This window comes from Nomascus leucogenys, chromosome 15 (genome assembly GCF_006542625.1).
Source record: "Nomascus leucogenys isolate Asia chromosome 15, Asia_NLE_v1, whole genome shotgun sequence".
Lineage (NCBI taxonomy): Eukaryota > Metazoa > Chordata > Mammalia > Primates > Hylobatidae > Nomascus > Nomascus leucogenys.
The window spans coordinates 22673282-22688857 of NC_044395.1; the positions used below are offsets into that span (position 1 = coordinate 22673282).

At 39.6% G+C, this 15576-nt stretch overlaps 1 protein-coding gene across 6 annotated transcripts in view; it reads right to left on the reverse strand.

Annotated features, from left to right (window-relative positions):
* BCO2 (beta-carotene oxygenase 2) overlaps positions 1-15576 on the reverse strand; it is a 50259-nt gene that overhangs the window by 22908 nt on the left and 11775 nt on the right. For 5 of the 6 annotated variants that reach the window (XM_012495852.2, XM_012495853.2, XM_012495848.2 and 2 more), the window contains 5 exons: positions 8224-8447; positions 7927-8042; positions 7162-7264; positions 2149-2277; positions 1219-1379 (listed from right to left, as the gene is read on the reverse strand). In XM_012495852.2, the coding sequence (XP_012351306.1) occupies positions 1219-1379; positions 2149-2277; positions 7162-7264; positions 7927-8042; positions 8224-8425 (711 nt within the window). In that variant the 5' untranslated portion in view covers positions 8426-8447. The remainder of the gene's footprint in view (positions 1-1218; positions 1380-2148; positions 2278-7161; positions 7265-7926; positions 8043-8223; positions 8448-15576) is intronic. The other variant, XM_012495849.2, reaches the window with a different exon arrangement.

Sequence of the window (15576 nt, forward strand, 5' to 3'; positions counted from 1 at the left end):
AAAAAACTCTTTTTAGTTTTCTTCTTTTTTCCCTTTCCTTTAGGAAACAGGTCCAAAAAGTTCAAAATAAGAAAATTAGGAGGATTTTCCCCTCTGAAGTGGCAGGTCCAGTATATATAAAAGTAGAATACAGAATGTAGAAGCAATGCTTTGATTTAAACATTGCTTTTTTAAGCAATGAACTGGGGCTATTTGATATAAACCAATCAATTGTTACAACGAACTTAAATCCCTCATGAAATATAGCCCAGTGTTTTGAGTGATATATAAATCTTGGACTCTAACTGTGTGGTTAAATAGAAAATATTGCTACTCAGTATACTGATGATAAATTCAGAGACTAATTTTTTTAAGGTGCAGTCATTACTAAATTTTTTTTTGTAATGAGATCCAGATAGAGTAAATTTAAGATACTATCTCTTTAGAGAGGTAAAAAGTAGGCAAATATAATAGCGTTATGAATCAGGAGTATAAAAAGATATTCAACCAACATGCATGGACTTTAGTAGGATTGTCATATTCACATATTAAGAAGCCAGAGAATTGGGCAGGGCACGGTGGCTCACACCTGTTAATCCCAGCACTTTGGGAGGCTGAGGTGGGTGGATCACGAGGTCAAGAGATTGAGACCATCCTGGCCAACATGGTGAAACCCTGTCTCTACTAAAAATACAAAAAAATTAGCTGGGTGTGGTGGCGCACACCTGTAGTCCCAGCTACTCGGGAGGCTGAGGCAGGAGACTCACTTGAACCCAGGAGGTGGAGGTTGCAGTGAGCTGAGATCTCGCCACTGCACTCCAGCCTAGTGATAGAGCAAGACTCCGTCTAAAAAAAAATCTCAAAAAAAAAGAAAAAGGAAGCCAGAGAATCAACTAATTAAAGTATTATTGCAAAAATTACAGAAGATTTCTGCACGAACAACACCCTCTTTAGCAACTATTATGATATGGAAAAAATCCACCCTAAGAGTTTCCTGGACGCCATTTTAATTGAATCAGATCATTAAAAAGATAAAATCATTTCCTATAATTCTCTAATATGCAAAATCCATCGTACTAATTAATAAGTAGCTAGCTCAACCTACAGAAGAAGGTAATATCCTTGATTAAAAGTGTCTTATGCAAATAATGCCCAGGGAAGGTTAAAAAAAATCAACTATATGGAAATTTGCCTTTGTTTCCAACAATTTTCATGATAAATATACTCAAAATACTCCACCTGTCCAGTGCATTTATCCACCACATGAAACCGCGTATTACACTGGGGTTCCCAGCTTATCCCATCTGAAAAGGCCTTTCCCCGAATTTTAGAAGTGGCAATTTTCCACAGGTTCATCTTTAGAGGTTGTTCAATGAAAATTATATAGTTCCTTGTCATTCCTAAAAGGTTCCAGCAACAATAAAAATGTTATTTGGCAAACTAGAGTTGTCTGAAATGTGCCAGTTATGGGGGCTTGTCTGAATGCCTACTGATGCCCTAAAAAAATGCCAGCCAGAAATACATGTTTACTGTCTCCCAGCTTTACTATACATATTTCCTGTTCCTTTATAAAAAAGGGAACTGCTTAGAATAGCTTGGGTTGCATGTTCTCAGCTTGCTTTTTATCTTTTTTTCCTTTTCTTTTTAAATTGTTTGGTTTAGGAACAAAGTAAAAAAGTATAGTATTAAAGTGTCTTTATGATCTTTACACGTATCCCTTAATCCTTTTCCTGCTTATACTGGGGATAAGAATCTAGAAGCAGTTTGGCTATAATGATTTAAAATACAGAAAATAAATATTCTGAGTAAAAGCTGAATCAATCTATATAGAATATGAATTTCCCCAAAAAATATAGTCAAGACAACCTTTTCATGTATGATTAGTATTTGTGGGCTTTAAGGTTGCCTAAAATTTTAAATTATATCAATTAATTTTTTAGTAATTGCTTATACTAAAGCAACTACAGTATATCTTTTCAAGCAGTCAGCTGGCTACGGTCAGGAGTATGTGACTAAACAGAATAACCTTACCAGGCATCAAAATGCAACCTTGGTCTCATTATCACCATAGTGTGACAAACTATTAACATAACATTTGCCAAACTAGTCCTTCTGCTACAGCAACATCAAGGCAGGGCCCACTGAAATTTGCCTTATCTCTGGACTCACCAAAGCTATGGTAGTAAGAAGGTTTCCCCTTCTCTGTAGAAGCAATAGAACATATCACCTGGGCTCCATGGATTGTCTCCCCAAGGTCCACCTTCTCTGGAGGAACCCGAATAACCTTATAGGAGAAACCTGAAAAATGAAAAGTCCTATCTTACCTGTTTTACATGTATTCTAGATTAAAAGACAACTCTTGCACTTGTGGACTTGCCAAAAGCAATTAAGAGATTTATGCAATATGCATGACACTCTTATTTCCTGAAGGGTTATTTCAAACAAAGATTTGGATCTTAAAAATGTTAGCTCTATGAAAATAATTAGCTAAGGTTTTGAAACAGCACATCCAAAGTGATCAACCAATGATTCATTGTACTATAATGCTAACTTCATCTCTAATTCATAGGAAACATTAAGATAACAGCCAGGCACTGTTCACAATAGCAAAGACTTGCAACCTACCCAAATGCCCATCAATGATAGACTGGACAAAGAAAATCTGCCACATATACACTGTGGAATACTATGCAGCCATAGAAAAGGATGAGTTCATGTCCTTTGCAGGGACATGGATGAAGCTGGAAACCATCATTCTCAGCAAACTAACACAAGGACAGAAAACCAAACACCGCATGTTCTCACTCATAAGTGGGAGTTGAACAATGAGAACACATGGACACTGGGAGGAGAACGTCACACACCAGGGCCTTTCAGGAGGTGGGGAGCTAGGGGAGGGATAGCATTAAGAGAAACACCTAATGTAGATGACGGGTTGATGGGTGCAGCAAACCACCATGGCATGCGTATACCTATGTAACAAACCTGCACATTCTGCACATGTACCCCAGAACTTAAAGTATAATAATAAAAAAGAGCTATTATATAATGAGGTAATGATTATAATGGACCTGTCTCATATGTATGGTGAATAGACAGGTCATAGATTTGAAGTTCTTAAACTCAAAAAAAAAAAAAAAAAAAGATAGCAGCCAGGAATATCCTCAAATTCTGTTCCTTCCCTCCCTTCCCCTATTCCAACAACTACAGTCTCCATTTGCACTCATGTCCAACTCCTTCCCTCCAACCCTCTGGACCCCTAGGGTCACTCTGGGTTCCATCCCAACCTTTCTCATCAACATTCTTTCATGCAATCATTCATCTGGCTATTGCTTACTGGCTCTTCAAGAATCAACTCAGATATCCACTCCTCAAGTAGTCTTCCCTGACTCTTCCCCACCCCAAAGGCACTTGGTGCCCCTATCGTATGTCCTCATTACATCCCCGTAGTCATAGCACGTATCTCATTGTATACAATTTTCTGCTTGTTTATCTGCTTTCCAATACAGTTCTTTATTTATTCTGCAACTACTACTTTTTGAGCACCGACTATATTCCAGATACCCTTCTGAGTGTTCTTAGTACTATATTCTAGGCACTTGTATACAGAAATATGCAAAATAGACAAAAATCCCCCCCCCCCCCGCTTCCTCTGCCTTCTTCTTCTTCATTTTTTTTAGAGACAGGGCCTTGCACTATCACCCAGGCTGGAGTACAGTGGTGTGATCATAGCTCATTGCAGCCTCGAACTCCTGGTCTCAAGCAATCCTCCCACCTCATCTTCCCAAAGTGCTGCGATTACAGGTGTGAGCCACTGTGCTCAGACAAAATCTCTTATTTTGTCTCATTGTTTTTCTTTTAAATCATATAATAAGTAAAAATACAATGCATCAGATGACAATGAGAACTATAATGGAAAATAAGCCAAGGAATAAGGATTAGGAGTGATCATATGAGGAGTAGGGGCTACTGTTTGCAACTTTAAATATGCTGGTCTGTAAAAGCTTCGCTAAGTGGGTCATGTCTGAGTAAAGACCTAAAGGAGGTGAGGAAGAAAGCCTTGAGGATATCTGGGAGAAATGCATTCCAGGTGAGGGGAAGAGCAAATGCAAAAGTTCTCAGCCAGGAGCACGAATGGAGTGTTTAAGTATCAGCTAGGAGGCCAGTGTGGCCCTATCATGATAAGCGAGAAGGACAGTCTAGGAGGTAAGCTCAGAGAAGCGGGTGTGGGTTAAAAGGATAACTCTGGTAACTCTGGTGTTACAGTGCTGAAAAGAAACTGAAGTGGGGCAAGGGCAGAATCAGGGCAACTAGTTTAGGGGCTACTGCAGTCATTCAAGTGAGAAGGGATAGTGACTCAAAGTGGAGTGTTGGCCATGGAGGTGGTGCGAAGTGGTTGGATTTTTGATATATTTTGAAGGCATTGCTGAAATTACTTTTCTTTTGTTTTGTTTTTGAGACAGGGTCTTACTCTGTCACTCAGGCTGGAGTGCAGTGGTGCAATCACGACTCACTGCAGCCTCAACCTTCTGGTCTCAAGTGATCCTCCCACCTCATCCTCCCAAGTAGCTGAGACCACAGGCACATGCCACTATGTCTGGCTAATTTTTGTATTTTTTGTAGAGATGAGGTATTGCTATATTGTCCGGGCTGCTCTCAACTCCTGAGCTCAAGCAATACACCCGCCTCAGCCCCCCAAAGTGCTGGAATTATAGGCATAAGCCACTGCACCTGACCCTGAAATTACTTTTTGATCAACTGATGTAAGAGATAAATGTAAAGGATGATTCCACAGTTATTGTCCTTAGCAACTGGAAAGATGGAGTTAGTATCTCCTGAGATGGGGAAGACTCATCTTAAGGAGAGAAAGAAATAAGCCAGGCACAATTGTGCATGCCTATAGTCCAGCTGCTTGGGAGGATGTCTTGAGCCCAGGAGTTCAAGTCTAGCCTGAGTGACATAGCAAGACCCCATCTGTAATCGAAGAAAGAAAAAGAAGAAGAAGGAAGAAGAAAGAGGAATGAGGGAGGGAGGGAAAGAAGGGAAGGGAAGGAAAGGAAGGAGAACAAGGAAGAGAGAGAAGAAGGAGGAGGAGGAGGAGGGGGAGGAGAGGAGGAGGAGGTGGTGGTAGTTTAGAGGAAAATATCAGGAGTCTGGTTTTTGACAAGTTAATTTTGTAATGCCTATTAGACATTCTAGGAAGAATGCTGAGTAAGCAATTGGATATAAAATACTTGGGAGGTCTAGGTTGGGGATATAGATATGTTTTGAGAACTCACTATATACAAAACATCATGCTTTGTACAGTGATGAAAGAAATATTAGGCAAGCTCTATAGTCCAAGAGTACTCTATTATTGTCTCTAATATTAGTCTGAAGAACATATTTTAAATAAGTATTAAAAACCAACTGGATTGATTAATGTTTACAGGATTTTTATAAATTTTAAAAAGCCTTTTAAAAATATCTAGAAAAGCTAAAACCAAAGCTTTTTACTTCCTAAAGGTAGCAATTACTAGCAAGCATTTTACTGTATTACAATGAGAATCACTAAGTTTCCCCCAAATGTCTATCAAGTAGTCGAGCTCCCTGCAGTCACCTGCACATTGAGTTCCAGTTCAAAAGCTTCTCACTGAACCAAATAATCAAGTGAAGGAAAAAAAAAAAGTAGATTCAGTGTTCATTGGGATTAGGAGAAGATAAAGAGATGAATTTCCTGTCTCAGCAATTGGATTACTCAATTCACAGAATTTAAACACATTAGTTAATGAACTGCTCTAACTGCAAGTCTTGAAGGCATTAGGTAAGACAAACAGACACCCAGGACACCCAGCAGAGGAATGTCCAGAAAGATCGGACCTGCCCAATACTGTCAGCTGAACTCTGGGAGACTCTCCAAGAGTTTGTATAAGGAGCAAACTGAGGCAAAGTAACAAGCACAGGCTCTCATGATTACTGGCTGGGTTAATTAGTGAGATCCAGGGGCCACTTGCACCAAGATCACCCAGAGACCATGTTAAAATGCAAATTCTTGGCCTCTTTTCAGTTCTACTAAACCAGAATCCCTGAAGATGAATGAAATCCAGATGATTCTATCTACATTCCAGATTATTGTTAGGCACATTAAAGGTTGAAAATCACAGATCTAGTAACTATTATTTTAGAATATGTAATTTAGGCCAGGCGCAGTGGCTCGCGCCTGAAATCCCAGCACTTTGGGAGACCGAGGCAGATCACTTGAGGTCAGGAGTTCAAGACCAGCCTGACCAACATGGCTGAAACCCCGTCTCTACTGAAAATACAAAAATTAGCCGGGCATGGTGGCAAGCACCTGTAATCCCAGCTACTCAGGAGACTGAGGCAGGAGAATCACTTGAATCTGGGAGGTGGAGGTTGCAGTGAGCTGAGATCATGCCACTGCATTCCATGCATTCCAGCCTGGGCAACAGAGCAAGCCTTCGTAAAAAAATAAAAATAAAAATAAAAAAAAAAAAAGTGTAATTGGCCAGGCACGGTGACTCACGCCTGTAATCCCAGCACTTTGAGAGCCCCAGGCAGGCAGATCACGAGGTCAGGAGATCAAGACCATCCCGGCCAACATGGTAAAACCTCGTCTCTACTAAAAACACAAAAATTAGCCAGGCATGGTGGAGGACACCTGTAGTCCCAGCTACTCTGGAGGCTGAGGCAGGAGAATTGCTTGAACCTGGGAGGCAGAGGTTGCAGTGAGCCGAGACTGCACTACTGCACTCCAGCCTGGCAACAGAGCAAGACTCCATCTCAAAAAAAAAAAAAAAATGTAGTTTAGAATGGTGAAATAGTATTTATCATATTATGAATGAGTTACAAAGTTATCTACTTGGTTAACAGAGGTAATTTATTATAAAATTGATTTTTTTAATGATCAAGATAAGATAGATGGACCAAAAACTGCTGGGTTCATGGATCCATTTTGCTGAAACATTTTACTTAGAAGGATGTTTGCTGTTTCCTATAACAGTGTTGAAGAATCCTCCTTATCTGAGATCAAGTAATAAAGAGGAGAGAGAGCTGGGTGTAGAGGTGTCCAGAGCACCCTCTCTCTGCTCGTGCCGGTAAAAAACAAACCTGTAGTATTCATCTTTATATACACACCGTGCCTGGTCTCAATTATTTCTAAAAAGACCTTTATTGCAACTTTACCATATGGCCCAAAGGAGTTCCCCATATTGTATGCTGTTCCATCCGGGTCGTAATGAGGATGTGCAGTTGCTCCATTCACAGCAATAAATTTGCTCCAATCTACCTGCAAATTTGAGACCACTGGAGATTTTTAATGGGCAGATCTCTATTTACATGCATAAATAGTAGAAATATCTAATGTTTTTAAAAATATGATATGAAAACTGCAATGTAAGCCCTAATTTCTTGCCTCTGAGAAATAAAAATTATTTTTCCCACTAAAAAAAAGAAATCAAGATTAAAACAACAAACAAAAACACATCACCACTACTAACAACAAAACCATCCTGAATAAATTTGCCTAATATCACAGGAAAATTCAAAAGAAGCATAAGAATTAAAATTAAAAATCTAGTCTAAAATTTTCTGTTAATTAATATATTATGTGAAGGAAATACAGGTAGAGACAACCTCCAGTCCAATACTAACCATAGCTAGGAAGAACACCCCAACTAGCCAAATAGATCAGTACTATTCTATTTCTCCTTTACCCTAGCCTTCAGATATTAGGACTAAGGAAGGAGTTTAGAATTATATTTAAGGAAAACCAACCCAGAGGCCATCAGGCCAGAGGGTAAATGTGACCTGCATCATGAATAACTTTCTTTTTGTGTAGTTAAGGCTTCAATTTCTTCTTGATATATACTACTCTAAAAAGTATTTCAAATGGAAAGAAATGTTACGATCTATTTTATTCATTTTTTTTTTTTTTTGCGTATACTTTACCTTTTCTGTTTTTTCCAGAGTTTCAATGTCCACTTTATTCATAAAGTTGGTCTCAGTGCAGAGGTAGTAATCACCCTTGTACCGCACATAGTTGACATTAGTGTTGTCAGTCATGGCTGAAACCAAACCCTAGAGTTATTTCAGTACCACAGCTTACTGTAGCCGACGCTAAGCACACACTCAAAGGGAGAAAGCAGTTTCAACATCCTCTCACATACACAAAAAAATCTATTTTCAAGATTTATGTTTGTATAGATGGTTATATATCGTAATAGTTTAAATAATCATCACTATCACCTGCAGCTTTACCAGGCAGCTCAAACCTGGACATGAAACGTTCAAAAACATTCTTGCATGGATCCGGGAGAGCCAGTGTGCCAAATTCTGAGATCACAATTCGGTTTTTAGCACTGTTGGCCTTATATGTATCACTCTGTAGAAACTTGCTCCTGTATGTCACTGTGCCCTTTGCCATCCTGAACTGGTGAAGCAGTGCCATCCCATCAAACCAATGATTGTACCTTCAAAAGCAGAAAATAAATAAATAAATATTAGTAAGAAAACATGGGATAAAAATGAGGGACAGAGTGATAGATCTTCATTTCAAATATAAAGATAAGGAAACGGGACAGGTTCCCAGCACAACCTGATTAGTCAGAGAACTTGAAATTATGGGAGGATAGCATTTTGGGTATATCCTAGGTATAAAAGGAAAGAATAGGCCGGGCACGGTGGCTCACGCCTGTAATCCCAGCACTTTGGGAGGCTGAGGCGGGCAGATCACGAGGTCAGGAGATTGAGACCATCCTGGCTAACATGATGAAATTCCGTCTCTACTAAAAAATACAAAAAATTAACCGGCCGTGGTGGCACACGCCTGTAGTCCCAGCTACTCGGGAGGCTGAGGCAGGAGAATGGCGTGAACCGGGGAGGCGGAGCTTGCAGTGAGCCGAGATGGCGCCACTGCACTTCAGCCTGGACGACAGAGCAAGACTCTGTCTCAAAAAAAAAAAAAAAAAAAAAAAAAACCCTCACGTTTTAGAAAACCCCTACTGTGGTGAATCCTAAGAAAATTCTAATCTTTGCTCCATGGCTAAGAGAATAGCATGAGAGGATATGGGATGCCTGATGTTTACCAAATCAGAATGAGTTCCAGGCTGGGCACAGTGGCTCACACCTGTAATCCCAGCAATTTAGGAGGCTGAGGCAGGTGGATTGCTTGAGACCAGCCTGGGCAACACGGCAAAACCCCGTCTCATTTAAAAAAAAAAAAAGAAAGAAAGAAAAAGAATGAGTTCCTAAGCTTTTAGAAATAGTTATCTTCATATCTTATATGTATTAAAGCTTCTATTTACTTTAAAATTTTTCAGCTTTATCAAGATTATGCTAAAGTAGACAAATAAGATAACTGTCCTTCCTGGATAATCATTTTTGTCCATATGATTACAGTAGAAATGATCTACTTAAATAAACATTGAAAACTGTAAGGAAAAGTTTGTGGCTTTGCTTTTTAAATGGTTTATTATATGGTCTCTTCTTTCATATGCTTAACACATTGAATGCTTAACATCCTCAGTATGGGTAAACAAAGCTAACATCATTGTCTTAAAAGGCAATGGTTCCTGAAAGCAGAGACTGGAAGAGATATTTGTACACCCATGTTCACAGCAGCATTATTCACAATAGCCAAAGGGTGGAAGCAACTCAAGTGTCCATCAGTGGTTGAATGCATGAACAAAATGTTTACACTGTAAGGGTTCAGAGCATGCTACACCAAAATATGCCACTTTGACATACTGATTATTTTGAGTTAAAAGGCACTTGAAAAATAGCAGATGCAATGAAGGGCACTCTGACCTTCTTTATTCCTTCCTGAAAGCAGGAATAAAACTCCCATGTGAAAGGTGCCCTCCCTGTACCGGAAGGGAGGAAGATATTTATGTCACCAGAGGTAGGGAGTTGAGGCTGAGAAAATGAGAAAGATCTGTGCAAATGAACCTTGTTAAACTAACCTTTATCTTCATGGTCACTTTCCCACAATTAACTGCCCTGGCCCAAACTCCTTTGTCTTGTCACATTTTCACCATTTACTATTCTTTGTCCAACCTAGTATATAAGCTTTCAGCCCTGACTTATTCTTTAGCTCTTCAATTTTCTTGAAGAGTGGCAGGGGGGTGGGGGGTTCCAAGGTACATGTAAAACTTACTAAATAAAACTGGTATGCTTTTCTCTTGTTAATTTGTCCTATTTCAGTTTAATTATTGGGTTCAGCTGGAGACCCTAAGAGGTAAGAGGGGAAATTTTGCCTCCCCCAAACATACACTGGAATATTACTTATCCTTTAAAACGAAGAAAATCCTGTCACATGTTACAACATGAATGAACCATTGAGGACATTATGCGATATGAAATATGCCAGTGGTAAAAAGACAAATGCTGTATGATTCCACTTATATAAGGTATTTAAAGTAGTCAAGTTCATAAAAACAGAAAGTAGAATGGTGGTTAACAGGAGGAAGGAGGAAGGAGAAATAAAGAGTTGCTGCTTAATGAGTTTAGAGATTCAATTTCACAAAATGAAAAAGTTCTAAAGATCTGTTTCATGACGAGATGAATATACTTAACACTACTCAACTGTTGTCTTAAAAATGGTTAGGATGGTAAATTTTATGTTATATGTATTTTACCAGAATTTTTTAAATTGCAGGAAAGAGAAAGTCCTTCTTTAACCCAATGATTGGAGATGCCACTATTATCAGATAACTAAATTTCCCTAAGTTCCTGGGTTTACTTCTGGTCTTTCTATTCTATGTCATTCATCTATTGGTCTATTCTTGCACCAATATCACAATGTTTTAATTGTAAAGGTGTTATGGTGTATTTTAATATCTGGTAGGGCTAGTTGCTCCCTCTGAAAAAAAAATTTTATTGTTTTCTTGTCAATTCTTACATATTTATTGTGCTATATGAACTTTAGTATCAATTGGTCCAACTTTCTTAAACAGCTTGTTGGAATTTTTATTAAGATTGTATTAGATTTATAAACTGACTCAAGAGAACTGGGACATTTCTATGATGTTGAATCATTCTATTCAAGAACAGGGGATGGTCTTTCCATTTGTTTGAATTTGTCTTCCAAGAGTGTTTTAAAGTTTGCATATTTCTAAATTCATTGCTAAGTATTTAATCTTCTTTGTTGCAATTGTAAGTGAAGTTTCCCTACCATTATGTTCTCTGATTATTGTTTGCATATATGAACGATATTATTTCAGTGTGTTAATTTTATATCCTGTGACCTTACCTTTTATTGTTAAATTTAGTTTTATCATTGATCCTCTATGGTTTTCCAGGATTAATATGGTATTATATTAATATAATAGTAATATTATATCACTTGCAAAAAGAGATAATTTTACTTTACTAGTCCTTGTGCCTCTGGTCAATGTCTTTCATCTAATTGCATTGCTTACATCTGGTACAATGTTGAACAGTAGTGAAGATACTGACCATCCTTTCCTGTTTCTGGACTTGAAGAAAATACTGGTATATTTTCCAATGTAGTATTACTGCTTGTAGCACCAAGATATAATAGATAGAGATATATAAGATATTTATAATATATATTATATACATATACCAAGAGATATATATTAAGAAATACATGCATATAAAATCATATTTAGAAACTACCCAACAAATCCTACAAATCCTATTTTCTTTTTTTTGTTGTTTTTTTTTTTGAGGCAGAGTCTCACTCTGTTGCCCAGGCTGGAGTGCAGTGGCATGATCTCAGCTCACTGCAACCTCCGCCTCCCGAGTTCAAGCGATTCTCCTGCCTCAGCCTCCTGAGTAGCTGGGATCACAGGCACGAGCCACCACGCCTAGCTAATTTTTTGTATTTTTAGTAGATACAGGGTTTCACCATGTTAGCCAGGATGGTATCGATCTCCTGACCTTGTGATCCACCCACCTCAGCCTCCCAAAGTACTGGGATTACAGGCGTGAGCCGCTGTGCCTGGCCAAACCCTACTTTCTTAAGCAATTTTTAGGAAGAATGAATGTTAAATTTTCACAAAAGCTTTTTCAACATCTATGGAGATAATTCTGTGATTATTTTTCCTGGAACTTAATATTGTCTATTTGTATTATATTAATGAATTTACTAATAATAAGCCTACCTTGTATTCTTGAAATTAATCCCACCTGATCAAAGTTAATTTTATTTTTTAATGTGGTATTGAATTCTGTTTCTTAACAAAATATTTATTAGTGCTCTATTAGTATTACATATTTTGTACTTTTTTTTTAAGAGACAGGGTCTTGTTCTGTGGCCCAGGCTGGAGTGCAGTGGCACTGTCATAGCTCACTGCATCCTCAATTCTGGGCTGAAGTGATCCTCCCGCCTCAGCCTCCCAAGTAGCTGGGACTACAGGGACACGCCCCCACACTTAGCTACTTTTTAATATTTTTGTAAAGATGGAGTCTCACTATGTTGCCCAGGCTAATCTCGAGCTCCGGGCCTCAAGAAATCCTACTGCCTCAGCAACCCAAAGTGCTAGGATTACAGGTGTGAGCCACAATATTTGGCCTATTTTGTACTTTATCGTGGATATTCATAAATAATATTAATCTGCAGTTTACTTTTTTCCATGATTTTTGTCATATTTAGATATTAATATGCTGCTTCCTTTATAAAAACAATTGGGAAGTTTCCTTCATTTTTGATGCTCTGAAATAATTTATAAAGTATTGGGACTATCTCACATTTGAAGGTTTGGTAGAATTCATCTGTGAAATAATCTGGACCTGGTAATTTTTTTGAGAAACATTTCCTTAATGAGGTTGCTATTTCTTCTACAGAAACTGGTCTACTTAAAACTTCCCTCTCTAAGGCCAGGCGCTGTGGCTCACGCCTGTAATCCCAGCACTTTGGGAGGCCGAGGCAGGCGAATCACAAGGTCAGGAGATCAAGACCATCCTGGTTAACACGGTGAAACCTCTACTAAAAATACAAAAAAATTTAACCAGGCATGGTGGCGGGTGCCTGTAGTCCCAGCTACTCAGGAGGCTGACACAGGAGAATGGCGTGAACCCGGGAGGCGGAGCTTGCAGTGAGATGAGATCGCGCCACTGCACTCCAGCCTGGGCGACAGAGCGAGACTCTGTCTCAAAAAAAAAACAAACAAACAAAAAAAAAACAAAAAAAAAAACTTCCCTCTCTATCAATTTTGTTTAATTCTTTTTATTCTTATTTTTGTAGAGACAAGGTCTGGCCAGGCTGCCAAGACTGGTCTCGAACTCCTTTCCTCAAGCAATCCTCCTGCCTCACCCTCCCAAAGTGCTAAGGTTATCCTGCCTTGACCTCCCAAAGTGCTGGGATTACAGGCATGAGCCACCACACCTGGCCTCCATCATTTTTGGTAATCTGCTTTCCCTATAGAATTATCCATTTTATCAAGGCTTTCAAATGTATTTGCATAAAGGCCTTCAAAGTCTCTTGTAATTAATTTTTTTCTGTTTCAATTATTCCTTCTCCATTGTCATTTCATACTTTGTATATTTGTGCCTTTTCCTTTTTTCTTCTTGATCATGTTAACTAATGGTTTGTCTACTTTGGTAGTATTTTTCAAAAAAACTTACAATAATTTCAAGAATTTTTGCTACTTAATAGATTTCAACTTGTTAGACTCTATCTCAAGACATCCTGTCATTCCATGCATTCATTTATTCAAGTCGACGTCTTCTATCTGCCAGGCATTGTGCCAAGGTTAGCACTTACAGGCACATAAATAACGGATACAAAGAGATTGCTGCTACAAGGGAGACACTTCAAAAAAGAAAAAAACTATTTATGCAGAGAAGGAGCAACAGGATGGAAAGCTGGGGGAATCAGGGAAAGGTCAAGAGGGAAGGAGACATTTGGCTGGGTCTTTACGGATGTCTGCCAATTGCAGAGGGGACAAGGGCAGAGGTGATGGAAGGAGGAAGGGTCAGAAGACATATAGTATCTTAGAGGAACAGCCAGTTGAGGGGGTAGCATGTGGGCGCAGCTGTCAGTGGCAGGTGATAATGTTGGAGAAACAGGTCTGCCTGAGACCACCAGCACTTAGACTAAGGCTTAATGACCTTCAGCAGGAAAGTGTGAAGTTGTGAAACAGGAGAGTGAAACTGTGTGACCAGCATCCTGGAATACAAAGAACAGCATGCAGATTGAAGAAGCCAACGAGGAGCCCAGGCAATAATCCAAGCAAGAGAAGATAAGCACCTAAACTGAAGTAGCACCAGTGAGCAAAGGACAAACTCCAGAAACAAGTCAGAGATGACTGATAGGATGTAGGCAGCAACAAAAAGAGGGTCCAAAATGTTGGACCTGAATGACTGGCTGGCTGGTGATGCTTTAACTGGGATGGAGAAGACATGAAGAACAAGTACTGGGGAAAAGTCAATGGCTCGGTTTTGAGAGAGTCTGAACTATTTGTAGAACACCAGAGTATAGATGTTCCACAGCCAGTTGGCAAAATACAGGTCTAGAGCCCAAGAGCTGGGGGCAGGGTGGGAGATCCACGTTTGAGAGTATCTAGATATAAGTTTGCCAGTGAGATAACTGCCATCTACCAAGCACTTACTACATGCCAGGTATTGTGCTAAGCACTTTGCTACATCCCTTATACACATATTTTCCCTTCACATTGACCCTGCAAGGGAATATTTTTCCCATTTTACAGATGTGGAAACCAAGGTTCAGAGGAATATGCCCACAGTCGCAGGGCTGCTCAGTGGCAGAACAAGGGTTTGAATTCAGTGATGACACTACATCCTGGGCTCTACAGCATCCCAAATGGTAAGGGAGCTCTAAGAGTTACTTGGTAGATGAGGAAATGGGAGCCATCATGATGCATCAAGGTTTCAGAGAAGAGGAAGAGAGCTGCGTCCTCTGATCAGGAGTGTGGGGAAGTGTGGAGGTGGGAAGAGGGAAGCTGAAGGAGTTCAAATGCAGCTGTCCCTCAAGTCATTCCTTCCTATGAAGTAGCCCAGTTTATCTGCTGAGGGTGAAAGGGACGGGGAGAATGAAGGAGGCTTCAGGAAAGGGTCAGAGACTTGCAGCAGACCCCGTGAGAAGCTGGAAAGAACACTGACTGCTAAAGATTCCTGGCAGCACCAAGCACTCAGCTAGGACTGGAAATCATCATTTTGTAATTGAATTAATCAGCAAGGTTGTGTGATTTGCTCTAGACCTGCTTAGCAGGCCTGGGCCATGAGCAGGGGAAACTAAGGATGGGCTAATCTAGAACTGAAAATAATCAGAGAAGAGGCAGTGACCACCAGGGCAAAGGAAGTGAGCGTGGTGTTGAAAGTGCTTGAAGTGACTGACGGCAAAGTCTGGGCCAGGGAGAAGAAATTAAGAGACACTGGATAAGCCTTAAGAAGGTGGAGGACAGGAAGGAAAGGAGAACTTTAAGGAATGAAAAAAATAAGTTTAATGGGAATGTAGGACTGTGAAAACTGGGGTTTTGAGCAGAGTAAAGTTTCAGAGTTCAAGATTGCAGGGGTGGGGAAATTCTGTAGAGTAACTTCCAAGTATGGCCTTAGTATGTGGCCTTGTCAAAGTGGCATGGAGGGGGACAATCATTACAGTGGCGATAGTCCAGG